Source organism: Camelus dromedarius, chromosome 14, assembly GCF_036321535.1.
Source record: "Camelus dromedarius isolate mCamDro1 chromosome 14, mCamDro1.pat, whole genome shotgun sequence".
NCBI lineage: Eukaryota > Metazoa > Chordata > Mammalia > Artiodactyla > Camelidae > Camelus > Camelus dromedarius.
The window spans coordinates 67,276,188-67,303,286 of NC_087449.1; the positions used below are offsets into that span (position 1 = coordinate 67,276,188).

General features: G+C 56.3%; 2 protein-coding genes across 5 annotated transcripts in view; one reads left to right on the forward strand and one right to left on the reverse strand.

Annotated features, from left to right (window-relative positions):
* CHD5 (chromodomain helicase DNA binding protein 5) overlaps positions 1 to 14,744 on the forward strand; it is a 60,524-nt gene extending 45,780 nt beyond the window's left edge. Inside the window, exons 33-42 of one of the 2 annotated variants that reach the window (XM_031463915.2) lie at positions 4 to 136; positions 5,123 to 5,212; positions 5,826 to 5,963; positions 6,219 to 6,327; positions 7,897 to 8,029; positions 8,462 to 8,657; positions 9,861 to 10,024; positions 10,142 to 10,256; positions 10,358 to 10,411; positions 11,172 to 14,744. In XM_031463915.2, coding sequence (XP_031319775.2) covers positions 4 to 136; positions 5,123 to 5,212; positions 5,826 to 5,963; positions 6,219 to 6,327; positions 7,897 to 8,029; positions 8,462 to 8,657; positions 9,861 to 10,024; positions 10,142 to 10,256; positions 10,358 to 10,365 — 1,086 coding nt within the window. In that variant the 3' untranslated portion in view covers positions 10,366 to 10,411; positions 11,172 to 14,744. The remainder of the gene's footprint in view (positions 1 to 3; positions 137 to 5,122; positions 5,213 to 5,825; positions 5,964 to 6,218; positions 6,328 to 7,896; positions 8,030 to 8,461; positions 8,658 to 9,860; positions 10,025 to 10,141; positions 10,257 to 10,357; positions 10,412 to 11,171) is intronic. The other variant, XM_031463917.2, reaches the window with a different exon arrangement.
* Positions 14,745 to 15,279: 535 nt separating this feature from the next.
* The window catches only part of KCNAB2 (potassium voltage-gated channel subfamily A regulatory beta subunit 2), a gene marked incomplete in the record, with an annotated part of 77,123 nt that continues 65,303 nt past the window's right edge, over positions 15,280 to 27,099 (reverse strand). For all 3 annotated transcript variants that reach the window (XM_064494129.1, XM_064494128.1, XM_064494127.1), the window contains 7 exon segments: positions 15,280 to 18,167; positions 20,021 to 20,109; positions 20,478 to 20,598; positions 21,506 to 21,600; positions 21,842 to 21,962; positions 23,003 to 23,088; positions 26,842 to 26,928. In XM_064494129.1, the coding sequence (XP_064350199.1) occupies positions 18,078 to 18,167; positions 20,021 to 20,109; positions 20,478 to 20,598; positions 21,506 to 21,600; positions 21,842 to 21,962; positions 23,003 to 23,088; positions 26,842 to 26,928 (689 nt within the window).

The window sequence follows — 27,099 nt, forward strand, 5'->3', positions numbered from 1 at the left end:
CAGGCCCTGCCAACTGCCCTGGACAGAGTGGAGGGCGAGGACAAGCATGAGAGCTCTGATGGAAAGGAGAGGGCCCGAGAGGAGCGACTGGAGGAGACGGAGAAGGCCCAGCCCTCCCCGGAGCAGCTGCCGAAAGGTGCGGGTTTCCCCCCTGATTTGGTCTCTGGCCTCAGTTGCCCTGGGTCAGAGAAGGGTGGCCAGGCTGTGTGCTACTCTGTCTGTCCTTGGCTGGGTGGTGGGCTGCCCCAGGGTGAGGGGAGCACCAGGGGCTTTACCTTTTCCTACTGTACAGTTCAGGATTTCCTTTTTATTAGTGGTTTCTGAGTCAATTGCGTTGTGTTCTGAACACACGAGCCTGTATGATATTGTTTCTATATGATATTGTTGAAATCTGCTTCCTGGCTTAATGTGGTCAGATTTTGTAAATGGTCACATGTGCTTGAAAAGAACGTCTATTCTTTCGTTGCTGGGTGTCAGGTTCTAAATATATGCATTAGATCATTATGATGTTTAGATTTTTTATATCCTTACTCATTTTTGGTTTCCCTTGATCAGTCAGGTCTGAGAGACTTGTGTTAAAATCTCTCGCTGTGATTGTGGATTAATGTCTCTCCTTGCAAGGCCGGATTCTGCTTCATATAGTTTGGAACTGGGTTGTTAGGTGCATATTGGTTCAGGTTTTTTGTCATCTTCTGGAGAAGTGTCCCTCTAATTATTATGTAATGGCCTCCTTATCCCTTCTGATACTTTCTGCTTTAAAGTTTATTTAGGCTGATTTGGATCAAGCTTACTTTTGTTTAGTATGTACTTGGTGTATCTTTTTCTATCCCTTTACTTAAAAATGTAAATAAAAGTTTTATTGTGATATAATCCCACATACTAGACAGTTCACGCATTTGAAGTGTACCGCCCAGTAGTTTTTAGTACGTTCACAAGGTTGTACAACCATCAGCACAATTAATTTTAGAACATTTTCATCATTCCCAAAAGAAGCCCTGTCCATTAACAGTCACTATCAATTTTCTCCTCCCCCGCGCCCCTGGCAGCCACTCATCCACTGTCTGTCTCTGTGGAGTTGCCTGCTCTGGGCATTTCATATAAATGGAATCGTAAAATATATGCCTTTTTGTATGCAACTTCTTTCACTGAGCATAGTGTTTTCAGGGTTCGTCCATATTGTAGCAGGTATGGGAACATCCTTCCTTTTTGCTCAGTAACATTCTCCTGTGCGGACAGACCACATTTTATTTACCCATTCATCAATTGGTGGACCTCTGGGTTACTGCTTTTTGGCTATTGTGAATAAGGCTGCTGCGAACATTTGTGTGCAGGTATTAGTGTGGCGTAGGTTTCAATTCTCTGAGTAGATACCTAGGAGTGGAATTGTTGGGTTGTATGATGACTCTATGGTTAACACTTTGAGGAACTGCCAGGTTCTTTTCTACAGTGGCTGCACCATTTTACATTCCTACTAGCATTGTATGAGGGTTCCAGTTTCCTTACATCCTTGTCAACACTTGTTATTATCTGTCCTTTTGATTTTAGCTATCCTAGTGGGTGATAAGTAGTATCTCAAATGGCTTTGATTTGTATTTCCCTTTTGCATAAAAGTGTTGAGTATCTTTTCATGTGCTTATTGGCCATTTGTGTATCTTTGTTGGAGAAACTGTCTTTTCAGATCCTTTGCCCATTTTTTAATTGGGTTATTTGTCTTTTTATTGTTGAGTTATATGAGTTTTTTATAGATACATGTTCCGTATCAGATATGATTTGCAAGTGTTTCCTTCCTTTCCTTTCCTTTTACTCTGTGTAATTATGTTTTAGGTGTGCATCGTGTAAACAGTATATGGTGGGATTTGTTGTTTTAAATGTAATCATAGAATCTCTACCTTTTAGCTAGCAAGTTTAATCTCTTTACATTTATTGTAATAGCTAGGTGTTTAGATGAATCTCTGTTCTTGTTTTGTGCTTTCTATTCCCCTTGCCTTTTTTTTCTTTTTTCCCCCTTGATATCTCTTGGATTGATCAGTTTTTCTTTTTATTTCCCGCCTCCACCCCAAACTCCTTTGGATAGTTGACAGTCAGTTCTATTTTGTACTCTCACATTTGCAACATGTTGCCTTCTGAATGCTGTAAGGGCTGTAGGCAACTTTAGCTGTGACCCACTCCCTTTTCATCTTCCACGTGCTGTTGCTTATTTCTGAATCTTTAATCCCTTTTATGATCTTACATTCTTAGCAGTTTTGCGTTTGTTCATTATTGTTCACTGTCCTTCTTCCCAAAGTAGACCTTTTATTGTTGCTTTCAGCAGATTTCTGTGGATGGCAAATTCTCTCATCATGTGTTATTTTTCCTTTACATCTTACTGTATTTTTCTTGAATAATAGTTAGCAAAATTCGAGGTGGGGTTTTCTCCCAGCACTTTGAAGATGTTATTCCTTTTGTATTCTGGCTTTCATTGTGCTGAGAAGGCTGCTCTCAGGGTAATTGTTGCTCCTTTGTAGGAAACCTACCTTTTTTAATCTTTCCTAACTTGGAAAGACCATTTTTAAGATGTTCTGTCTTTGGTCATGTGTGGTTTCACTACAATGAAGTTTTTATTTATCCTGCTTGCGACTGACTGTCATTCTTAAAGTTGAGTCTTGTGTCTTTTATTGATTATGGGCAAATTCTTAGTCACTCCCTTTTTGAACGCTATCTTGGCTCCCATTATGTTTATTTTCTCCTGGAATTCCTGTTACCCATCGATTCATTCATTCCTCCAGCGTATGTATATTGAAGGCTTGCTGGGGGCTGTCCTAGGCACCGCTGGGGACACACACAGTGAACCAACAGCCAAAGCACCCCCCTTGGAATTTGCATTCCCCTGGGGGACACGAGTGATCAGTGATAAACACGAGTAGGTCTTGCTCAACCACAGACTTCAGATGCAACGAAGAAAAGAAAGTGGGTACAAGGCTAGTGAAAGATGAGGGCAGACGTGTCTTTCGCGTCTTTTACTTTTTTGTTTCCTGTCTCTCTGCAAGGCTTTTTGAGTCATCTTCAGACCTAGCTCCAGTTTCTACTTTGTTTATACAGCTGTTTTTAACTTATCCATCTATATTATTGTCTCTGGTTGCAAAACAAATTATTACAAATTTAGCAGCATGGAACAACACTCTTGTGTTAGCTCATTGTTCCATGGGTTGAAAGTCTGGCGTAGGGTGGCTGGGTTCTCTGCCAAGGGACTTGCAAGACTCAAGGCAAGGCATTGGCTGGGCTGAGTTCTTGTCTGGAGGCTTGTGGGGAAATCTGCTTCCAAGCTCATTCTTGTTGGCCAACTTCAGCTCCTTGGGGTTGGAGGACTGAGGCCCCTTGTCCTGTCTGGCTCTCAGCTGGGGGCCGTTCTTAGCACCTAGAAGCTGCCCACATTTCTTGCCATGGGACCTACTCCATCTTCAAGCCAGCAGTGGTGCAGTGAATCCCCTCATGCATTGAATCTCTGATGTCTTTTTCTTTTTTAAAACCTCTGCTTTTAAGGGGCTGGTGTGATGAATTCAGGCCCACCTAGATAATCTCCCTCTTTTAAGATCACCTGAGTCTCATCACATGACCTGCTTACTGCAGTAGAATCCACCACATTCACAGTCCCGGAGACTCTGTGCAAGGCTGGTACTCCAAGGCCAGGAAGTCTCGGAGGACATCACAGAAATCTGCAATGAAAATGTCTAAAATGTTAGTGATTGTGTATTTCATTCTTGAAGTTTTATCTAGCTTTTTCTAAGTTCCTTAAAAAAATTTTTTTTTGATGTGTATTTTCCTGTGAATTCTCTTCCTTCCTTTCTCTCTGGCCAATGGATATTGTTTTCTGAGCTTTGGGTGGGTGCATCTGCGTCAGGGACTGTGTTGTCCCTGGGAACCCCCATCACCCGGGTAACAGGGATGCCTCCCCACCGTTATTTCCAGAAGCCCAGGGCCCAGTGGTCTCACTAGCGGTCTGGCTGGTCTAGGACCAGTCTCCTTGGCACAATTCAGACTCCACAGCCTGCACACCCTTGTGTTGGGTTTGGCCCTTCACTGGAGACTTTCTGCCCCCAGGTTCCGTGTGGGAGCCAGGCAGGCTGGCCATGAGCTGGTGGATGGAACTTTCTTTTGCAGAGAGCATGGTGGTTGGAGCATGTTGGTTTAATTCCAGTTCATTTGGGTTCTTTGCATCTTTGGGGCTTGTGGCCTCATCCTTTCTGTCTGGGTGTTGAGACACAGCTGGAGCCCACTGGTGTCTGCTCATCCCCTGCCCAGGCCCCTGGCATATGTGTCTTGACCTTTTAATTTTCCTTCATTTATGGCACCTGATTTCCTTTTCTTCTGGTAAGCACACCCATGTGGTTTGTATGTATGTATGTATGTATGTATTTAATTGAAGTATAGTCAGTTACAATGTGTCAATTTCTGGTGCGCAGCATAATGTTTCAGTCATACACATGCAAACGTATATTCCTTTTCATGTCCTTTTGTATTATATGTTATAAGATATTGAGTATAGTTCTCTGTGCTGTGCAGTATAAACTTGTTTATCTATGTGTTTTTTTAAAATTGAAATATAGTTAATTACTATATGTCAATTTCTGGTGTGCAGCGTAATGTTTCAGTCGTACATGTATATATATATATATTCTTTTTCTATTTTTCATTATAGATTACAGCAAGATACTGACTATAGTTCCCTATGCTGTACTATAGTAGAAACTTGTTTATATGTGTGTGTGTGTGTATTTTTTAATGTGATCGGTTTTGCCTGACGTTTCTGGGTGTTTGTAAGAGGGGTTTGTGTTAATGAAGGCTGGACACGTGGCGGGAACGTTGAGTCCTCTGGTTATCGCTGGTCCTCTGGAAGGATTTGGGGACTGTGCCTTGAGGTGTTTGGGAGGAGGGTGCTGCTGGGTAGGGTGGGTGGGGAGAGGTCCCGCTCCTGCCCCGCCTTCCCAGAAGACCTCCTTGACGGTGCCTGCCTGTCCATTGGACTCCTAAGATGATGGGTAAGATCCCATGTGTGGCTAAAGCACCATGGGGAAAGCCGCCAGCCCGGAGCCCCCTCTGCCCTTCCAGACCCCTCTCCACTCTATGAATGTCCTTTGTCTTGCAGAAGAAGTGCTTCTGGAGAAGGAGAAAATTCTGGACAAGCTGGAGCTAAGCTTGATTCACAGCAGAGGAGATGGCAATGATTTCAGACCAGGTCTGGGGCTATTGCGTGTCTTCTGTCCTGTGTCCCTTAGCCACTTGAGGGAGCCATCCGGATCCTTTAGGCCTCCTGTGGCCTCCTGAGCACTGTTCCCTGGGCCCATGGCCCTGACTGGAGCTGATGATGGGGAGCTGGGACTCGCCAACCCATCAGGGGACAGACCCCCACCTCCTCTCTCCTGACCCCTCCCATGGCCCCGGTCACAACCAGGAGAAAGCAGGGCTGGTCAGAGAGTTTGTCCTGGAGCCTTTGGGGTTCATCTGGAAGCCTGTGTGCCTCTAAGTACTGGTCTGTTCTGGAACAGTCGTCCTCAGACCGAAGCCCTAAGGCAGCACTGCCAACCTTGAGCACAAGCTGCCTTCTCTCAGTGCGCTTCCCCCTGTTCCCAGGTGGTCCTGACTTGCTGGGGGAGGAGCAGCCCTCCCTGCTCAGCACGGAGAGAGGGGGCTGCTGGTTTTTCTGTTTAAAATCCCTTGGGAGCAGTGAGCCCCTGGCGACGGGGAGATGTGTTTCCTGCTTGCCTTTGGGTCCCCAGTGCTTGGTGGAGAGAGGCCCCTGGGCAGTGCCTTTTAGATGGATGAATGAACATGGGTCTGTCCTCCCACAGATGACACTAAAGCGGAGGAGAAGGAGCCCATTGAAACACAGCAAAATGGTGACAAAGAGGAAGATGAGGAGGGGAAGAAGGAGGACAGGAGTGGGAAGTTCAAATTCATGTTCAACATTGCAGACGGGGGCTTCACAGGTATTGGTGTGGGGCCGTGGACTGAGAGCTCTGTGTGGCATAGGCTTCCTGACTGTGGGTCCCAGGAGTCTGGGCCAATGGCTATTTTATACTAATGTGTGAATGGTTGACATAAATCCAAACCTTTCATAGTGGTACTGAACACTGAATCTCTAAGGGTGGGGAGATGGTAGGCGGTGGGGGAGGCTTTCCTAGGCCCGCCTCCATGATGGGCTCGGGGGCACCTCATTCTGCTTCCCTTGGCCGGCTTCCCAGAGCTACACACACTGTGGCAGAACGAGGAACGTGCCGCTGTGTCCTCGGGAAAAATCTACGACATCTGGCACCGGCGCCATGACTACTGGCTGCTGGCGGGCATCGTAACGTATCCTTGGCCAAAGCAGGCTGGGCAGGGCTCTGGGCTGTTCCCCTGTGGACCTCAGGGAGGGGTGTGGGGCATGTAGGGTGAGGAGCCAGGAGCCGGTGCTCTGGACCAGATGCCAAGGTCCCTTTCCTGGTGATGATGGTGGTGACAATGACCGTGACCATAACAGTAACTTGTCCCTTTACACTCAGTACTCACTTCATCTTCTCAGCAGCCTTCCAAGAGGGTCACTTCTGTGATCTCTATTGTACAGAGAGGCCAAGTGACTTCCCCAGGGACACACAGCCCACCCGTCTGACCCCACAATGAGTGCTCCGTTATAACTCCTACGTGATGCAGACCTCACCCCCTCCCCGTAATGACAACTAAGAGGATTCACCATGTGGGAGGGCTTTCATTCATTCATTCAATTTCCAGTTCCAGCTTTACTGATCACCTACCCTGTGCTAGGCATGGAGGATGCAGCCATGAACGAAACAGCCCCAAATCCCTTCCACCTGGAGCTCACGTCCTACTGGGTGTAGCTGGTGAACAACATAAATTAGCAAGGTGTGGGGTTCATTGAACACGATAAAGGCTGGGGAGGGGCAAAGGGAGCTTTGGGAGTGGGTTGCATTTAATGTGGGAAGGTCAGAGGAGGCGATATTTGAGTACAGACCTCCCAGAGCTAGAAGAAGGCCACACAGCTACCGGGGAGTGCACCCCAGCAAAGCTGGCCTTCATGGCAGCCTTGAGGGCGGCTGGTTATTATAACGAGAAGCGGGGTGTTGTCGATCCGGGATCAATTGGCAGGCCTTTCCTGTAAGAGGCCAGGGAGGGGATATTTCAGGCTTGGCAGAGGACTCCTCCACCCTGCCACAGTAGCAGAAGTAGCCACAAGACGTACACCAACAATTGTGGTCATGTTCCAATAAAACTTTATTTACAAAAACAAATTGTGGGCTGGACTTGACCTGTGGGCCGTAGTCGACTAATCCTCGTTGTGGAGATTTAGATGTTTGGAGCCAGCCTGCCTGGATTTAGATCTGGCTCTGCCCCTGGCTAACTGTGGGACCTTGGACAAGATCACTTTGTTGCATTTGTTTAGTTTCTGAAGCCTCCAGGGGAGACCCCTTCCTCAGCATCCCTTGGCTGGCTGCTGCATCGTTTCAGTCTCTGCCTCCATTGTCACGTGGCCTTCTTCCCTGGGGGTCTATTGTCTGTGTCTAAATTTCCTCTTCTCATAAGGACATCAGTCCCTGGGTTAGTGGCCACTCCACCTCAGTATGGCCCTTTCTTAATCTGATTACATCTCCAGATACCCTATTTCCAAACAGGGTCACGGCACAGCTGCTGGGGGTGAGGATGTTTCCAGCATCTGGATTTTAGGGGTGAAGCCTCAGTGCCATGTCTGGGCCCCTGAGGGCACCTGTCAGTGTCCAGTGATTGTCATGTCACCTCATCCACATGCTCATCTTGCAGCCAAGGTTAATGACTGTCCTGAGAGCACAAAGCCAGGGCACCAGACCCCAGGCTGGTCCCCCGCCCCCACCCCACAGTCAGGTTTGCCCTTAACGGCGCCCCACCCAGGCACGGCTATGCCCGCTGGCAGGACATCCAGAACGACCCGAGATACATGATCCTCAACGAGCCCTTCAAGTCTGAGATCCACAAGGGCAACTACCTGGAGATGAAGAACAAGTTCCTGGCCCGCAGGTTCAAGGTCAGTCCTCAAGTTCAAGGTCAGTCCTCAGGCTCAAGGTCAGTCCTCAGGCTCAAGGTCAGTCCTCAGCAGGGCCGGAGGCTGGGAGAGGGGGACTGCAAGAGGACAGGTTACAGGAGGGCCTGGGGCAAAAGGAGCAGCAACCCCCTCCCTGTATATCTGGATGTGGGCCAGGCTGTCCGTTGAGGGGAGTCATTTAGTCAGTCAACTAACAGGTGCTGAGTCCTTGCTCTGGACCAGGCCCCGCTGGGCGAGCATCCCTGCCCTGGCTGATGGGTGCAGAGAACCCAGCTTGGAGAGGGCTCTAAGGATGGACAGCTGGGTGGGAGTATGTCCTTCTTCCCTCCTTTCTGCCAGAGCCCTGGCCTGTGGGGGAGGCTGCGGGAGGAGCGGGCCAGGCCCGTGTGCCATCCCTCTCTTCTCCGCCTGCAGCTGCTGGAGCAGGCACTGGTCATTGAGGAGCAGCTCCGGAGGGCCGCGTACCTCAACATGACCCAGGACCCTAACCACCCCGCCATGGCCCTCAACGCCCGCCTGGCCGAGGTGGAGTGCCTTGCCGAGAGCCACCAGCACCTGTCCAAGGAGTCTCTCGCTGGGAACAAGCCCGCCAACGCCGTCCTGCACAAGGGTGAGCGAGCACGCTCCCCGAAGGCCCCAGCCCGCCTTCCTCCTGCCTGGGGATCCCTGGCCGTAGATGGGGTCATGGCGCTAGGGACAGGACACCAGCCCAGAGGGCACAGCCTCCTCGCCAGGTGGACCATCCAGGCCCTGCTCTTTCTTACCTGTGGGGAAAGTGAGGCCCTGGCTCCTCAGGCCTGTTTCTGAAGGTCTGCTCTGGGCCGGCCCTGGGTAGGGGGTTAGTGACAGAGAAGGCTCTTCAGTTGTAAAAGCTTGTTTATTGAGCCTGACAATGTGCATTATTATTTTTTAATTGTTTTTATTTTTTTGAGGGGGGAGGTAATGAGGTTTACTCATTTATTTATTTTTAGAGGAGGTACTGGGGGTTGAACCCAGGACCTTGTGCATGCTAAGCCTGGGTTCTACCACTGAGGTATGCCCTCCCCCGACAATGGGCTTTAAACACTTTCTCTCTTTAATCCTTGTAATATCTTTAAGTAGTGAGGTTTCTCATCCCATTTCATTTTTTAAGTGAATTTATTAATTCTTTTTTCCTCATTTCTTTCTTTTTAAAATTTTTTTGGGAGGAGAAGGTAATTAGGTTTATTTATTTATTTATTTATTTATTTAATGGAGGGACTGGGGCTTGAACCCAGGACCTCGTGCCTGCTAAGAACACGCTCTACCACTGAGCTACACCCTCCCTGCCCTTGTCCCCCTTTAAAGATGGGGACATTGATGCTCAGGGAGGTGAAGTAATTCATTCCCCAAGGTCTCTGGGGCTTCAGGCTTTTGACCCTTGTGCACCAAACCTTGAGGACGTTTTCAGGCTGGGTAGGGGGAGGGGGCGAACCAAGGCCAAGTTCACTCGGAAGTCCCTGGACTCTCTGGCCCCTGCTGTCTGGGAGATGTTTCCTGAGGCAGCTCTGCCTGTGAGCGTGGAGCCTCCCTGGGAGCCAGGAGTCTGGCCAAGGGCTGGCAGGGAAGCCCAGTGTGGGCTCAGAGTTTCTGGCTCCCGCCTGTGCAGCCCACGGGCGGGAGAGATGCTCTTGTGGCAGGTGACTCATCCCTGATTTGCTGGCCCCGAGGGCCGGATGAAGGGCGCCCCCTGGTGTCCGCCTCCCGGGGTGCAGTAACACAGTAACACACCCTTGTAAGTAAGCACCAGCCTAGGTGCTGCGTCCCAGCTCCCCCGTGCCGCCTCCCTCCCCAGTCCTGAACCAGCTGGAGGAGCTGCTGAGTGACATGAAAGCGGACGTGACACGCCTGCCCTCCATGCTGTCCCGCATCCCTCCGGTGGCCGCCCGCCTCCAGATGTCCGAGCGCAGCATCTTGAGCCGCCTGACCAACCGAGCCGGCGACCCCACCATCCAGCAGGTCAGGCTCGGCCGGCGCCCTGGGCCCCAGCACCCCACACACATCCTGGGCGCCCCCGGGTTGGGGATGGGGTCGGGTGCGGGACTTTGACTTTTAAACCTGAGTCCTTGCCTCCAGGGCGCTTTCGGCTCCTCCCAGATGTACAACAACAACTTTGGGCCCAACTTCCGGGGCCCTGGACCGGGAGGGATTGTCAACTACAACCAGATGCCCCTGGGGCCCTATGTGACCGGTAGGTGCCCGTCTGCTTCCGGGCAGCATGTGCAGGGGCGCCCGCGGGGCCCCGGCCTGCCCCGCCCCCCGGGTAAGCCGAGCTTTCTGTCTTTGTGGCAGATATCTAGCCGTCCCCGAGACTTCCCTCTGGTGCAGCGCTCGTTTCCTGCAGAGGTAAGGCCGCTCGTCCCCTCTCCAGCTTGGCCAGTCAGGCCTGGCCAGAGTTGACCCTGGTCCCTGCGCTGGGTTCCTGGCCCTGAGCCTCAGGGTCTCCACTGCCTCCTGGGGCTCGGAGGGCCTCGCCCCTCTGCCCTGGGGACCATCTCAGGGCCAGTGTGTCTCCCCTGGGGGCTGGGGAGGCAGGACATGGTAGGGTAGGTGCACGTGGGTGTGCTCCTGTGTGTACACGTGTGCGTGTGTGTCGGTGTGCACGTGTGTCCATGGCAGTGAGTCAGGGACCGATGCCCCCAGGCCGGAACCCTGCCTCCCTGTTCTGCCTGTGGTTTCCTGCTGGGCGCTGGGTGCCCCGGCACATCACTTTCGTCTCCCCCTGTGCTCCTGCCCAGGACCAGGAGGGTGGCTCAGGGTGTGTGGGTTAAGTGTTATTGGCTAGGAGAGGGGCTTTTTCCAGAGAAACCACCAGTCCACTGTGACCTCCTGCACTTGGCCGACAGCCCCAACCAGGCTGTCTGTCCCCGTCAGAACCGCTGCTTCAGGGTGGGGGCGGTCTCTAGACTGACCGCTCTTCATGGGGCTGCTTCCTAGGGCCTCCCCGGGACTCTGGGTGGGGCCGCTGGCCCGTTGCTCGCTGCTGGGAGGTCCCGGCTAGGGGGCCCCTCTGGTCACAGTTGGCTGTGCCAGGTAGCGGTGGGCGCTCCAGGGTGTCGGGGCGCCCCCCACGGGGACCTGAGCGCCTGTGATCTGTCTCTTGCAGCCACGCCTGCTGGGCCCCCCACCTGACCCCCACAGGAGAGAAAAGCTGCCGCCTTTCTAGAGCCACACCACTCGAGGACAGAAAGGGAAACCGAGTCATGCCACCACATGGGGACGGGGCCCAGCCTGGCAGGGTCTGAGCCCAGAAGTGCCACCTGCTTCTAATCCAAGTGTCCCATACAGTGTCACCCCCACACCACCCTGGGACGCCCCTTGGCCACCTCTGCCAGAACGACTTCCTAGAGGAGATGCCATTTCTTTGTACATCTTTTGCACTTTCCTATTGAAGACTTGAACACGTTTATCTTGATAAAAGTTGAGTGATGTGTGGAGGCGTCTCACCCACAGCACTTACGTCTCTCTCGGCCGACGGGCTCCAGATGGGAAGGGAAGCTCCTGGAAACGCTGCCGCTGCCCCGTGGACTCGGCCTGCCCTGGGTGCCCCCGCCCACCCCGTCCCGTCTGCCTGCGTGGGGCCCCGAGTGCCAGGTGGGTCGGGACCGGGGGACGGCTGCCTGGCCTGGGGAAGAGGCCCGGCCGACGTCCAGGTCAGGCCAGGCCGCCTGCCCACCCACTTCCTGCAAGGCTGAGGCCGCCAGGTGCGCACTCTCTCCTTCGGGGGCGGCTCGGCTCTGTCAGCAGGTGTCTGTCCCTGGCCCTGTCACAGGTCTTAGACTCTGTCATCGCCAGCAGAGAGCCTGTGGCCCCTGCCCTGCATGGCAGGTCGCAGCATGTGATCCTGGGAGGGGAGGAAGGGCCTGCACATGTCAGCCGAGGGGCTGCTGGAGCCTTTGTCTCAGGCCACTGCGGGAAGGGGCTTGCCCTCTGCCAGGGTGTGGCTAGCGTCCTAGCAGGGAGTGTCACAGCAGCGCTGAGTGGCCCAGGAGCCCTTGGCCCTGCCCTGTGCCCTGGGAGGCCCGTCATACCCATGTCCAGGCACACACCCCCGTCAGCCTCCTGGCTGGAGGTGCAGAGAACCCAGGCCATGCCTGGGGCCTGGGCTTATCCCTGTCCTCCTGTCCCTGGAGAGGACACCCCCTGGAGAGGCCTCGATCTGGGCTCTTGCCGCCTGGGGCAGGGCCACCCCTGCCGTCTCTGTGTTCTTGGATGGCTTAGGGAGAGCTCTGCTTGGAGGCAGGGGCCTAGACCTGATGGCCTCTCCAGTCTTCCTTCCAGCCTGAGCGCCCTCAGCTTCCTGCCTTGTTTCCTGCCAGGAACGCCCTGTTGGAATCCTGACCCTCTGCTACCCAGCTGGTGGTATCCCGCGATGGCCCCGGTTAGGGGGAAAGGAGGAATGGGCCAGGCCTGAGGCCCAACCTCAGCCGGGAAGGGATTTCCGAGCCTGGAGCAGGGGCCTTCCTGGGGTGGTGCCCTGGGGGCAGAATCCTGTCTGAGTGAGAGACAAGCTGAGCCTGGGAGTGGGGTCGCCAGAAGGGGCTCCATTCAGCTCCCTGGCCAGGACTGGGGCCAGGATTTGGGGATGTCTTGAGGACACAGGCCCTCCCAGAGCCCAGATGTCCTTATCTGTAAATGGCTCTCCCTGAACCCCTGGAGGGCTGGACCCCTAAGGCCCTTCCATCTCCAGGCTGCCTGACCCTGGCACTGCGGGTGGGAGGAGTTGGGGGCAGCCTGGAAGTGGCACACAGGTGTCCGGGGCACACGTGTGGCAGTGGCTGACCTTGCCCTCCAGGATGGGTGGGGTCATTCCTGTCCCCTGTGATTTGTCCGGTGCCATGTGCACATGCGTGGTCCTCCGATCAGTGCCTCCCTGCAAAGGCTCTCGGCTCAGGTCGGGCAGGGTGACCGCCACGACCCACGACCCCCCGACCCGGGTCCTGTGACGCTCCCCTCCCAGACAGGCTGCCAGCCCTGTGTTTGGCCTCGTGAGGAACGCGGTGGCAGGTCCTGAGTGTCAGGTTGGGAGGCACCTGGTATAGGACCAGGGTCTGCGTCTCCACTGCCCAAATTCCAAGGGCAGTGGTCCCTCCCCTGCCAGCCCTTGCTCCCCCAGAAGCTTCCCTCTGTCCCTCCACCTCTGCTCCTCCCCAGGCCTCACCAGGCTGCCCTTTGTCCTTCTCCTCTGCTAGCTGGAGCCGGACACCCACGGACAGCCTGACCCTGGCACTGCCTGGTCCAGGAAGGCTCAGCTCTCCATGACCAGCACCTGGGAGGCCTGGGAGGGGAACTGCGGACAGCTGGGGAGTGGGTTTCCAGTTGACTGGTTTTGGAGAGGAAAAAGGATCTTAAGAATGTTTTCTTCTTGGTTTATCCATTATCTCCTGCCACAAGTTGCAGCGGCTGTAGGGGAGTGGGGCGTCTACTGCCTTCGGCATCTTCGGGCTGGGTTAGGATTTGCTGCTGGTGGAAGGAGGGTCAGGGTCGTCCCATGCAAGTGGAGCCTGAAAGTGCCAGCCGACATTTTTGTTTCCAGCCCCCTTATTATTTAGACCAGTGCTGAGTAGGCTTTCTGTTGAACCATCTTTGGGCCATAGTCTCAGAAAGCATCACCTGCCAGGCTCCCAGGTGACCAGGGCAGTTAGGGTTGGACCGACTGTGTCCAGTGCGGGGGGGCCCTCCTTACACGCCTGCCACGGAAGCATATCTTGAGACCGCCCCCCCCCCCACCCTGGTGAGGAGACCCTTCCTGCAAGCCACCTTCAGAAGCTCCTTTGTTTTCTGCAAGTTATGACCATGGTCCTGTCCTGCTGGTACCCGTGACTGGTGTGGGCACCTGCCCTCCTGCTTGTTGGGGGTCCCTTCCCAGGGTCCTCTGGGGACTCCCTGGCCCAGGTCGAGGGCTGGCAAGAGTCTTACCCCAGGGACATCCGTAAGCCCTTGCTCCCAGGTGTTGAATTCCAGGGATGCTGAGGGCCTGTCATGTAGAGGATGGGCTCAGGGACCTCTGGAGGGTGTCCAGAGCAGGGTGGCAGGGAGGAGCCAGGGTGGGAGGTGGGGGCTGAGGTCTTGGCCTGGCCACGGCCTAGGGTCCCTCCTCCACACCTGCATCTGTCCTGTGCTGACCACCGTCCCAGGAAGCTGGCTCCCCACCCCATTTTATATTCTGGAAGTTTACAGGTTGTGGTGCATCAGCCCAAAGTCATTGGCTTGTGTTTTTGGATTTTTTTCTTAGTTTTCAGATTTTTTTTAAACAAAGTATTTTTTTAGATGCGATAACCCAGAAAGGGCCCGTTGGGTGTGTGTGTGTCCTGAACCCCTGATCTTGAGATGGGAGCCCGAGCCTCCCATGGCTCCTTTGCACTGGCGCATGGGCGGATGAGGGAGCAGACCCCCCACCCAGGCTGGCATCTGGCCCAGCTGAGAGGGGCCGGCCCCTTGCCTGACACAGCCCCAGGCTAGCGAAGGGCCAGGGGTACTTGGGCAAGTTCGGAGGGTCCCAGCCGGGGACCTGGAGTGGAGGCTGAGCCCCTGGGAGTGGTGGCCTGTCCGGTCCTCAGGAGGACGTGTGGGAAGCTCGACAGACTGTAATTGACACAGTTCCCTTGACTTTGTACTCTGTGTGTATGTCTTGGTTTTCTGTGTTTTAATAAATCCTTTGGGAAAGGATTGAATCAGAGTGTTTTCCCAGCTTCTCTCTGATCTGGGATAGGGGTGGCGGCTGGGCCTGGGGAAGCATGTGTGGGGGATAGGGTGTCACCTGAAGCCACCTCCCACCTGAGGAGACTCGGCCCCATGAGGCTGAGGGGCTTGCTGGGAAGGGGGGCACCCCAAGATGGGGTGTTCAGGGGTGGTGCCCGCCCCTCCCACCTGCACTCTGAAACACAGACACCATTGCTCAGAGGAACACTGAGCCCCCAGAGACAGCCCGCAGGCCACCCTGGACCCCAGCCTCTCTGTCCCCAGAGGACACACATAGAATATGTGTTGGGAGTGGCCGGGGGTGGGGGCATGGGAGAGATGGGGGGGGTCTCAGTCCCCAATCTTTGCCTCTCCCCCAGGGCCCATTTCTCCCAACCTCCCCTTCGCCCCAGGCTTGGGATTCGGGGCCCCCATTTGGTGGCCTCTGCAGGTGGCAGCCTCCCCTTCCCCACACAGCCCTTGGCCCAGCCCTGACCCCAAGCACCAAGCGACCTGCCAAGGAGAGAAGCAGAGAGGAGCAGACCCCAACGGGCTAGGGTTTATTTTGTCATTCCATAAATACGGCGCTGTGTCTCCGCTGAGTGTCATTTGGAAGCGCGAGGCGTATAGCATCTCTGCCTACGTAGGGGATGCAGTTAGCTGAGGAACCAGTCATTAAAAAAAAGGGGGGAGAGAAAAAGTAGCATGTTATTTACATGACTGGAGAGAGCAGAAGACAGAGCAAGCCCTTCTGTTGTCCTCCGGACCTCGAATTTGTCAGATTTGGGATGAGAGATGTTGGGGGCTTCAGGAGTCATTGGTAAGGAAGACTGGTCCCGGGCCTCCCTCCTGTGTGGGGCACGCCCAGATGACACCTGGGGGCAAACTGCTTCAAGGGGAGGGTGAGGGGCTGGCTGGCAGGTGCCTGGGGCTTCTGGGGTGACCAGGTGGGGCGAAGCTGGCTGTCCTCAAGCCCACGCTGCCCTCCAGGGCCTGCCTCTGCCCAACTCTTCTTTTTCCTAGGCTCTTACTTCCCCTCCACCCCTTCCCTACTCCAGCCCCCTCCTAAGTCAGGGGACTGACCCTCCCTCAGGGAGCAGAGCCCCAGCTCCCTGCAAAGGGGTGTTGAGGAAAACAGGACACCTCAGAACCAGGCTGTGGCCAGGAAGCTGCTCGGGTCCTGGTGCTGGGCATCTCGGCCTTGGCAGAGCTCGACGCTGGGGGCCCTTGTCTCCTTCTGTCTGGGAAAAATGCAGCCAGCAGGGGCTTGGCCTTCCCGGGTGTGGCTCATGGGGTCGGGGGGCGGCAGCCCTGACCTCGGGCCCGATTGCAAGCCCTTGTCCCTCTTCCAACAGTGGGTGGACGAGGCGGGCAGCAGTGGGGAGGGGGCCCAGCTGCTCTCTCCAGTGAGGGGCGGGTGGTCTGGACCCTGAGCATGGCCCAGAGCACCTGGTCCTCACCTGGCGGGCCTGGGATGAAAGTCGCCCTGTTGCAGCGTCCTGTCCTCAGAGCTAAACCCCCCACTCGCTTGATGGCTGGAGTAGCCGCAGGCTGGGGGCTCTGTTGGGATAGGCTTGTCCCCTCCTTACACCTACAGGGTGAAACTTGCAGGAGACTTGGTGAGGAAGACCCCAAGGGCCTGGTCTAAGAAGAAGCTTCTAGACTCCGGGGGCAGCACAAAGGTCAGAAGTGCAGGAACGTGCCCCCGGCCGCCCTTGTGGCTTTCTCAGAGCTGGTTCCTCAGGCCTCGGCTGAGCCGGGGCTGGGCGGGGAGGACCCCCTCCGAAGGGCAAAGCAGGACGGGTGTGTCTGCCCAGCGGTGGGCGTGCGGGTGCGGGGCTGCCCCTGCACAGTGGGCTGGTGCGCCTGTAGAGCCTGGCTCCGGTCCCTACACAGCCAGCAACGGCTGGGGTGCCGCTCAGGACCGAGGGGGCTGGGCCTCCGGGCTGCGGCCCCCTCCCCTCCTCTCTCCCTGCAGCTCCAGGCCAGCTGCAAAGAGGCTGATGGTTCTGAATGTCCTGCCCTCCCTCCCTGTCCCCAACTTGTTCCAGGCCGGGGGCCGTGGATGAAATGACCCACCCCAGCCACCCCTCCCTCTTTGTGGGGTCGGGAGATGTCCTGGGGGTAACACTACTGCCCGTCTACCTTGGTAACAAGCCCTGAGCACCCAAGACAGGGCACCTCACCCCACCTTGTCTGAGGCCTTGCAGAGGACACTGCTCTGGGGAGAGGCTCCCAGGGTCTTTTCCTAGGCGGTGGGGGCTGCTGCTGTGTGTGCAGGTCTCCCAGTCCCCGGGCATGGGACACAAAATTCCAGGGACCCTCCCTGACTGAATGGGTCTAAGTGTGTTCTGTCTGCAGAACTCAAGGCCCTCACCCTGGGCAGGGCAGGGCAGAGGCCGGCCACCCCGGGTGTGGTCAGCAGTCACAGCCCAGCTAAGCACGCATGACCTCCTTCAGGGGTGAGGACGGGGGGCAGCAGACGGAGCACCTGGCGGGGAGGCAGGTGGAGCTCTGGGGGGCCCTGGGCTGGAGCTCAATCCTCAGGCCCCACTCGAGTGCTCCGGGCACTCTGGGCGTTGGGGCTCAACAATTGAGTGCAAGAAGGAAGAAGTGGGGCGATGAGCTTGAAATCAGACCCCCAAGCTTTTTGTGGGTCCCAAACGGAGTGAATCCCCCTGGATCCCTGCCCCTGCCAGCAAGGGTGGGGGTGGGGGTCAAAGGACAGCTCAGGAGGCCCCTCAGAGACCTACTGGGGCAGGTGGCGGTGGAGGAGGGGATGGGGGAGGAATCTGAGGTCAGGCCCGCTGGAAACGACCTGGAGCCCTTGGCAGGAGGGAGGTTGAAGGAGACCCCAGTGGGAGGCCCGCCCCCAAGTCCACAGCCCAGCCGAGGGGCAATGGGAAGAGCCAGTTTCCTCTTCCCCTCCCTGACACCAGGTGGGGTTCTCGGCAGAGGCGAGGCCCCAGCTGGTCTCGCCCTGGCCTGGACCCGAGTTTCCGAGACGCGGTGTGGCTGGGCGATAACGAGGTGGTTTCTTCGTGGAGGGTGAGCAGAGGCGGCGGGCTTGGGTAGGACCGCTCCAACGCCCTGGAATCAAGGCCGACGCCCTGGAATCAAGGCCGACGCCCCGGCACGCATCCGGCATCGGTCCTGCGAAGCAGTGGGTGGCGGGTGGCAGCGACGTTTGAGATCTTTTCCCGATGACGTCTTGGTGTGTTGTTGTGTTTTTGATGCAAACCACACTCTTGATTTGGCTTCAAAATAGCTTAAGCGGGCGAACAGAGACTAGAAGGGAAACGGAAACTGTCCAGGTGAATGGCCGCACGCCTTAGGATCTGTAGTCCTTTTTGCTGTAGGGTTTATTGCCCAAAATACTATCAATCTCATGGATGATGGAAGACGACAGTTTGGGAAGGACCTGTGTGCAAAGATGAGAGATAATCAAAATCCACCACCGGCACTGGCCTGGCCTGTGGGCCAGGTCGGGGTGTACTGGGGCAGGACCCTCTGGGGCCTTCCCGGGACAGACCCCTCCACCCATGTCTGTAGGAAAACTTCAGCCAAAGAATAAATTTAATTGGAGAGGTGAGAACATTCAAAAACAAAGAAAAGCAGTCAAACAGGACAAAATAATAATAGTTTAGCCATGCAGCAAAGTCAAGGACCTTTAGTTCCTCTTCAAAGGCTGTAGATAATATTCTGAGCCATGTCCTTTCAGCTGGTTTGCAGACACCGAGCCCCCTACCAGGTGGAAGAAGTTAACTACATGATGACCCAACTGTAGCCACGACATAAGCTGCTCCATTGTGCACAATTCCAAGAACTGGCCTCAGGGAAATGAGAACAAACCCTGGAACTGATGATTAACTGTACTTAAAACAATCCAGATGATGCTGGCCAGACCCCGCAGGGCCAATTTCAAGAAGACCGTCAGAACCACCTGCGCTGCTCTGCACGTAGGCCCCCGCCTTCGCCTACACACCCCTGAAACTGCCCTTTAAAAATTCTTGCCCCTGATGGACAACAGGGAGTTGGTTCTTTGGGACATGAGTCCACCTTCTCCCCAGGACTGCTGGCTTCCTCAATAAAGCTGTCTTCTCTTGTACCCAACACTTGTCTCTCTGTAGTGGATTCTTGAGTGAGGAACAGGCAAACCTGAGCTCGGTAACAGGGGGACAGTCTTCCAGCCGTCTGCTGGCCCCAGCCCATTCCACCTTCATTGAATGTGGTTCCAGTGAAGCAGGTGGGGGCCATGCTGCTTCTGTATTCCAGAAGGTTTGGGGCAGAGGGAAGCCTTCCCTGGTCTGCACTTCGCCCCTCAAAGGGAAGGACAGCAGCAGCATCAAGTGCAGATTCCAGGACCAGAATGCCTGATGCCCACACCCCCAGACTGCTTTTTCCAGCCCTCTTGACCTCAGCTGACAGCAGCACCACCTTTCTAGGTGACAAATCCCAGGGGCCATCTGACCCGCTCTCCAGTCCACCCTGTCAGCCAGTCCTGTGGTTCTGCCTTCCAAAACGTCCAGGATCCAAGCAGTTCTCCACCTGTACCTCACCCACCCCTCGCCCCCCAACTGTCACCACTTCCCAGCGGATCTCTCTGCTTCCCCCCCTGCTCCCCGAAGTCCTTCCTCTGCTCAGCAGCCAGACAGAGAGATACGGAGTCATTTAAAATCTAAGTCAGAGCCTGCCCTCCTCTGCTCAGAACCTCTCCACGGCTCCCACCTCACTCAACCACTCAACTATCACCGAAGTGCCCCAGGGATCTGCCCCCAAGCAGAGCTCATCTCCTGCCCCTCTGATCCGGACCCCCTGCATTCATGCCCCCCCTTGTGCCTTTGCCTTAGCCTGGAACATTCTTCCCCCAAGTAGCTGCATGGCTCACTCCTCCTCTTTCAAGCCCTTGCTCACATGTCACCATTTCAACAAGCCTACCCCGCAGCTGCCTTCCACCAGGGTCCAAGGCTCCCCTCTCCCTGCCCTCCACTGACACCCTGACTTTGCTCTAGGTTTCTTTTTCCAGAGTGCCCGTCACCCTCCGACACATGTGCTAATCTTATTTCTTGCATTTAGTGTTTACTGTCTGTTTCAGCTGGAAAGCCAGCTCTTCAAAAGCAGGGTCTTCGGTGACTCACTGACACAGCCCAGGCACCTAGAACAGTGCCTGGCATGTAGTAGGTGCTCAGTAAGTGCGTGCTGGACAGCTGACTGGCTGGGACCCTGAGCTCTGCCCAGGGCCCGGGAGGCTGGTGCCTGGTGGCCCCCACTCACCTGTATTGCTCCAATGTTCTCCATTAGCTGGTCTGCGCTGGAAGCACCCAGGAGCACGGAGCTGACCCCCTCGTTCCTCAGGCACCAGGCTAGGGGGCAGCAAGACCAGAGGTGAGGGAGACCCACCCACGGCAGGGCCCTCTCTGGCTCTGCCCTGCCCCTGACTGGACCAGAGAGACTCAGCTTCGTGGTCTTGGGGCTGAAAGTGCCCAGGAGGGGCCTGCTGGGTGGGGACTCTGTCCAAAGTGGGGCTGGAGTGGGTGATGGGGGAATCCTGGTACCCACTGCCCCTGGTGGAGAGATGGCCAAGTGCTCAGGGACCCTCCCCCTCCTCTCCGCATGAATGTGGGAGCCCATTACCCACAGCTGGCTGATGGAGGGGGTGGCCCAGACACTCGAGGACTCCCAACATCTCCCCTGGGACATGGGTCCCCACTCTGCTCCCCAGCCCTGTTACCGATGGCCAGCTGGGGGAGGGTGCAGCCCAGGCGCTCGGCGATGGCCTGCAGCTCCTTCAGCTTGGCCTGTTGGCGCCGGCCCTCTTCACTCAGGATCTTGTCCTTTAGCCACTGGTAGCCCTGGTTGTGGGATGGGCGAGAGCACAGCCCACAGGTGAGGGCAGGTCACCTGGATCTCTGCACGCAGGTGGCTGATGATCTGTGCTAGGGCAGCACCCCCGACCCTAGCCTAACCACGTCCCACCACCCACTGTGGGCCAGGCCCGGGCACCTGGAAGGATAGAAGCCTGTGGTCTTCGGGGGAGCTGAGGCTGGGTCCCTGAGACAGGACAAGGAGGTGGACAAGCCAACCTTCCATCTCCCAGGAGGCCGGGCAGCCAGGGAGGTGTTGCCCATAGCAAGGCCAGGGAGTCCCCAGGGAAGCGTGCTGTGGGTTGGGGAGGAGAAGCTGGGGTAGGCCATCCTGCCCTCGAACTTGGGGCTGGGGCCCCAGTGTTGGCTCTGTCCTGGGCCTGGGAAGGCCTTTCTCTGCCTGCTCCTTGTCCCCCAAACCCTGCAGTCTGCAGACCCTCTTGAGTCCCCACTCCTGAGGTGCGTGTGTGTGGGGGGACTAGTCCCAGGGAATAATCTCTGAGTGACACTGAAGAAACTCTGCAGCTCTCAGGCCAGTGATGGGCCAGAGACAGTGTGGTGGGGTTGTCCACAGGGGGCGGCATCCCAAACGGCACACCTGGACCCAGCCCAGGTTGTGCCCGTCGAACCTGGGTGGAGGGCAGGGGGGCGGAGGAGTGGGGTTTCTTCACCTGTGGGGTGTCCCACAGGTGGGGAGCCTTTCTAGACGCAGGGTCAGGCCAGCTGGGAGCTGGGGCTTCAAGCTCCCAGGCCAAGAACCCTGGCCGACAGTGGCTCGGGGAAGCCCTGCTCCCCACCAAGGCATCTGCCCCGAAGCCCCCTCCCTCCAAACTGCCTGTTCCCTCCTGCCCTCATCCTCCCCTCCCCCTCCCCCCGCTGCCCGCCGCTCCTTTACCTTCAAGGAGGCTCTGGAGTAGGGTGGGATGCCACTGTCGTACTTTCCAGAAACGATGCCGCAGGCTAGAGGGGACCAGGTCATGGCGCCCACTCCTGGGAGAGGAAAGCCAAGCGAGGTCAAGTCCAGGGCCCGAGGAAGGGGCTGCACAGAGCGGGCAGGGCGGGGCAGGGCAGAGGAAGGGGTAGAGAGGCCGTGCGTGGGGAGACTGGGGACGGCGCAGAGGGTGGTGGGGGTGGGCCGGGGGAGGTGGGTAGCGAGAGAGAAGAGGAGAGGGGCGGAGCTAGGGGCGGGGCCGGGGCGGGGGGAGGGCGGGGCCGGGGCGGGGAAGCCCACCTATCTTGTGGAAGAGCTCGGGCAGCTGCACCTCCACCTTCTCGCGCTGGAACATGTGGTACTCTGCCTGCTCACAGATGGGCGGGATCAGGTTGAACTGCCGGGCCACGGAATAGGCCTCCTGTGGGAGCAAAGACGGGCACGGATGGTCCCTGCCCGTCCGCGGGTCTGGGGGACCTCCCGGGCAGCAGGGAGAAGACACAAGGGCCACCCCAGGAAACGGCCTGGCCGGCCTGCCCCTCCCCCCTCCTCACAGCTTTCCTGGGAGCCTTATGGGCCCCCGCTCTCCGTGAATCAGGACAAGCGGGTGAGTTGTAGGACCCCAACGCTGAAGGGATTTGGGGGGAAAGCACAACTCAGTGGTGAGGCTTGGGTTCTGGCACTTACTGGCCGGGCAGGCTTGGGCAAGGGGCTCACCCCCCTGTGCCTCGGTTTCCCATCTGTCATGATGGTCAAAAGAACCAACGGTGTTAACAGCCCTCAAGACAGTGTCTGCCTGCAGCTGTTACTGCTTTTATCAAGATTGTCACTCCAGGGCCTGGACCCAGGATGATGGCAGTGGCAGAAAACGCTGGGTCAGGAGGGGAGAGTGGGTGGCATCAGCCTACTTCTGGGACTTGGAGCTCAAGGCCTCCAACTGCAGACCGTATGGGCGTGAGCCAGGGCTGATGACAGCCTCCCGGGAAAGCCCATCTGCCAGCCCGAGAAGGAGGCCCTTTCCTCTTTAGTTTGAGACTCAGCTTCCCCATCTATAAAGTGGGGATGAGATACTGACACCTCGGTGAGCGCTGTGCTGGCTCCCGGCAGCTTCAGAAAAATACCAGTGATCCTTAATGCCACGCATGCCAAAGGCTGATTTGTTACCACAGGCTTTTAGAGTTATGTTTAATTTGAAATGAAAATCCTGCTTAATTTTTTTTCTTCTTTATGAACCAGAAATCCGGGACTCACTGGCATCCCTCCCAGGGATGCCAGGATTTGGGAAGTTCTGGAAGGTGGGGCACGGGTAGGGCTGAGGCCAGGAGGAGGTCTGGAGGCCGGAGTGAGGGGCTCAGCCTGAGAGCTGGTCCTGGGGAGACTCGGTCTTCATCCACAGAGTGGGGCCGGGAGCTCAGCCTGAGGGCACACACTGAGGTCACACGCACGCCAAGGTCACTGTACCATAATCTCCATGGAGCTCCAGCGCGATGTGCCCCAGTACATGGCCATCCCCTGGTTGATGACGTGGGTCATGGCGCGCACGGTCTCTGTCACGAGAGAAGGGGAAACCGCAGGTGGGGGGGCGGCTAGTGGCGCGGGGCCCGGCCTGGGGACAGTCTGCAAATACAGGCGGGCGCCAGGAGGAGGGAAAGGGTGCTGCCAAGAAGGCTTGCAAGCAGTGTACTTCCTGGCTCCGGAGTCGGGGGTGGCAGGGGTTTTCGGGGACAACGGGAAAAAGTGAGCTGCAGTCCGAGAACTGGGTCTTGAAAACAATGTCCCCAGTTACAGGTCTTCCTGAATCTTTGCAAAGCGGAGTTACGGATGGACGGAGACATTCCTATGTCAGATTAGAGGGATGGAGGAGAGGGGACATCAAAGAATGGGGCTCCAGACTGTGGAATGGGGGGTGGTTCTTTAGTCCAGGGAAGAATCAGGACCCCGATCCCCTTATGGAGAACCAGGTAAATGGATTAATGTTGTGATCAGATTGATAGTCGGCAACAGGACGTAAACACAGTTTTTGCTCATTTCTAGTTTCCTACTTCGGGCTCTTCTGGAGTCTAGCTGGGATCTGAAGAACTGAATGGAGAGCTGATGACAGCGTCTGTCGAGACAAAGCCCAGGGTGTGGGGCCCCGGGTGGTCCCAGAGGGCGGGGGCTGCAGGGTGGAGTGCCCTCATATCCAGGACAGCCTGAAGTAGACGTGGAAAGCCCCGTCTGGACCCCACTGCGGCTTCTCAGACCAGCCCTGTATCCTGCAAGGGATCTTCTCCACATCTACACTGAGATCGCTGCTTCCTCATACTCACATTTCGAGAAAAAAACCCCAAAAAACCTGCCAGTTATAACTGACCCCCTAGGCTGGTTCAGCCCCATGGGGATATTGTGTTTTTTTCACATGGAACTTGGCTTCAAATTTTAAAACCTCAAATGTCTCTTAGCTTGGCAGGGTGACGGCCTACCCATCAGATTTCTCACACGTCCCATAAGGTGCTTGCCAGTTTGACTGCCCGAGGCTACAGTTCAGTTGAACAAGTGTTTCTAAAAACAAACTTCGCCCCATGGAAAGTCCTCATCTCCCCTGAAGTGGCCACTGACACGGGGGAGCTGAGGTCCCTGAAAATGGCAGGAGAGAAGGAGGATGCGGGGCGGTTCCGAGAACTCCGCCTGGGAATGGCCCAGGCCATGGGAACCCTGGCAGAGAGCAGCACCTCTGTTTTGGGGTGTTCCCTCCCACCCTCCCTGGGTCCCTGTGCCTCTCTGGCTGAGGCCCCCTCTTTCAGTAGAAAGATAAGGTGGGTGGGGCTTCCAGGGTGGTGGTCTTGGTGGCCTCACCCAGGACCCCTGAAAAATCACATCTCAGCTTCCAGGCCTGTGGCCACGCCCTACTTTTTTCTTCCTTCCAAGGTCAGGGACTGGGCTCCTCTCTGCGCATCCCAGGGAGTGGGGCTGGCAGGGAAGCCCCCCACCCCTGCTTCCTCCCCTACCAGGGCCCCCACTTTAACTGCCAACACCACTCGCAGGGAAGGGGAGCAGCGCCTGGTTGGAAGGTGGAGGGTCCCAGGAAGGAATCTGCCCACATATGCACCCTGAGCCCAGGCTCCCAGCCTGGGTGTCCTCATTGGGTTCTTCAGAAACACTCTTGGGGGAGCCTGTGACCATGCAGAGTAACTGCCCAGTTCTTTTCAGCCAAGGCTTAGGGCCACGTGCCGGAAGGGGAAGCAGGGGACACCCCCGCACGCCAGCCTGGCTCCCTGCGCACAGCTCTCTCCTGACGCCCCTTCCATGCAAAGAGGGGAGTCCAGCGGGAGCCTGGGGACCACGGCCGACAGGGCAGGAGCCTGTGAGAGCCTGCAGCTGGTCTGAGAGGGAAGGGGGTCCTGGGCGAGCCTTCTGGGCTCCTTGAGGGTCCCGGGCAGCGGCAGGCTGGGCACGGAGCCCACACACAGGAGCACCTTCCCTGTGCTTCTGTGCAAGCCTGATGTCAGTGGCCCCAGAAACGGACAATTAGGGACAGCTGTCCTTCACCTCAATATTTAATGCAGTTGAACAGAAGAAGGAGGACCAAATCCTTCCAGCTGCTGCCAAAACCCATGGCATCTCCTGCCATGTCACAAATAATACATAGGAAGGGTCAGGTGGCAGTGCCAATTGGCAGACAGGAGCCCTTCGGTCGTGGAACACAGCCCATTTCCCAGGGAGACCAAGGCCTGCCCTTGGTGGGAGGTGGTCCCAGGGTCCTTAGTTTGGGGTGGGGCTGAGACTGCTGCATGGCCAGAGGCTGCCCCAGGTCTAGGGGTCTCAGAGTTTCCCCAGCTCAGGTAGGGAATCTTCAAGGAGGAAGATGATTGCATTTCAATGGAGAGCGTAGGCTCCTTGGCAAGGGGTGAGAGGGACGGGGCGGGGAGGGGGCCCAGGCCTCCTGGGGACTGGGGCGGCTTGTGACTGGTGTTTTTGCTTTTGGTTAAGGCTGGGGCTTAGCCAGTGTGGACTGTGGAGAAGATAAAACCTGTTCCCCAGTGATCTGGAGTCCTTGATATGATCGCTCCTGTGGGATCCTGGTCTCCCCTGCCCTCTCCCAGACCATCCGGGGTCAAGGTTTCAGGCGCTGATCACAGCATCTCCAAATCAAGAGGGGGCCCCTGGCAGACAGAGGCCCCCAAGGATCACGCACGGATCATGGCAATGCAAGGCGGGGCAGGAACGGGGTGGGGTGCATGCATGGGGGCGTGGGAGGGATGAGGTGACAGCGTGGCCTGGGGGCAGCGGGGCTGCATGCCCCTTTGCTTTTCTTCACTTGCAAGATGTTCCCATAGGGCACTTATTTCTCCCCTGTGCATTTTATGGAGAAGTTTGTCATGGGGGTGGGGGAAGAGAGTCGTGTAAATAAAAGCACTGTCTCATAAAATGCAGCTCGGACACAGAGGTCAATACTGTGTACCTTCTATGATGAATGTCCTTGACTTGGAGGAACTAAATGGATCCCCTGGTGATAAAAGAAAGATTGAAAGAGACCAGAGTTCACAGCTGTGGGAACGCTGAGGGGCGCAGTCCATCATGGGGTGCGGGGATGGAGGCTCAAATCACTTTTCATAGAATAGTTGTACAAAGCACCCGCCCAGGCACACACACACTCACATGCATATATATATATACACACACGCTCAGGTACATGGTGTACATATATAGAAGCAAATGAAGAAAAAGTAACTTGAACACAACTTAATTTTCCAAGTCCCTGGAGCAGCAAAGCACAAATGAGAAGATGCCGGAAGCAGGAAGTTGGAGGAGATGGGAGGGGCTGAGGTCACAGGAGTCAGAATAAATAAGCCCCCGAGAAACCAAAACCGCTTTCCAAAGCACCGCACTTGTTTTCCCCCTTCTCTAAGTAACAGCTTATTCCCCAGAGCAAAAAGCCCCTAAAACCTCCTAGTAGAACGTGGAACTGATTTAAAGAATTGAAAAAGACGCAGCAGTTGCGAACAGTCATCATACGGTGACTTCGTTGGGGTAACACTGCCAGCGGTTCCAACCCCGGGGTCGGGGGTGGGGTGGGGGAGGCGGACCCAGAGCAAGGAGGGCACTCAGCCTGGAGGTGCCAGGGCACACTGGGTGGGGAAGGTCAGACCAGAGGCTGAGCTCAGGCCCGCCCCTGCCCACCCCCACCTCCACCGGGAAGGCCTCCCACACCCCACCACCTCCCCACCCCTGCCCCGTAGCCAGCAGAGCCCCAGGCGCAGAGCCATCTGTCCTTTGGAATAGCGATGCCCAGCCCTCTGGTGCTTCTGGAGAGAACATACCTTCCATGGGAGTGTTGGGGTCCGGGCGGTTGGCAAACACCACGTCCACGTACTCCAACTGCAGCCGCTCCAGGGAGGCTTTCAGACCTGGGGGAGGCGTTGAGAGGGACCGTGACTATCTTCACAGACACTCCTGGTCCTCACCTACGTGTGCGGCTCAGGGAGCAAGAGACGAAAGACACGAACTGGGAGCTGTGGAAGGCAGGGCACACGTGGGCAGGTGCCACCGAGGTCGAGAAAAGCCACGATAGAAGAGGG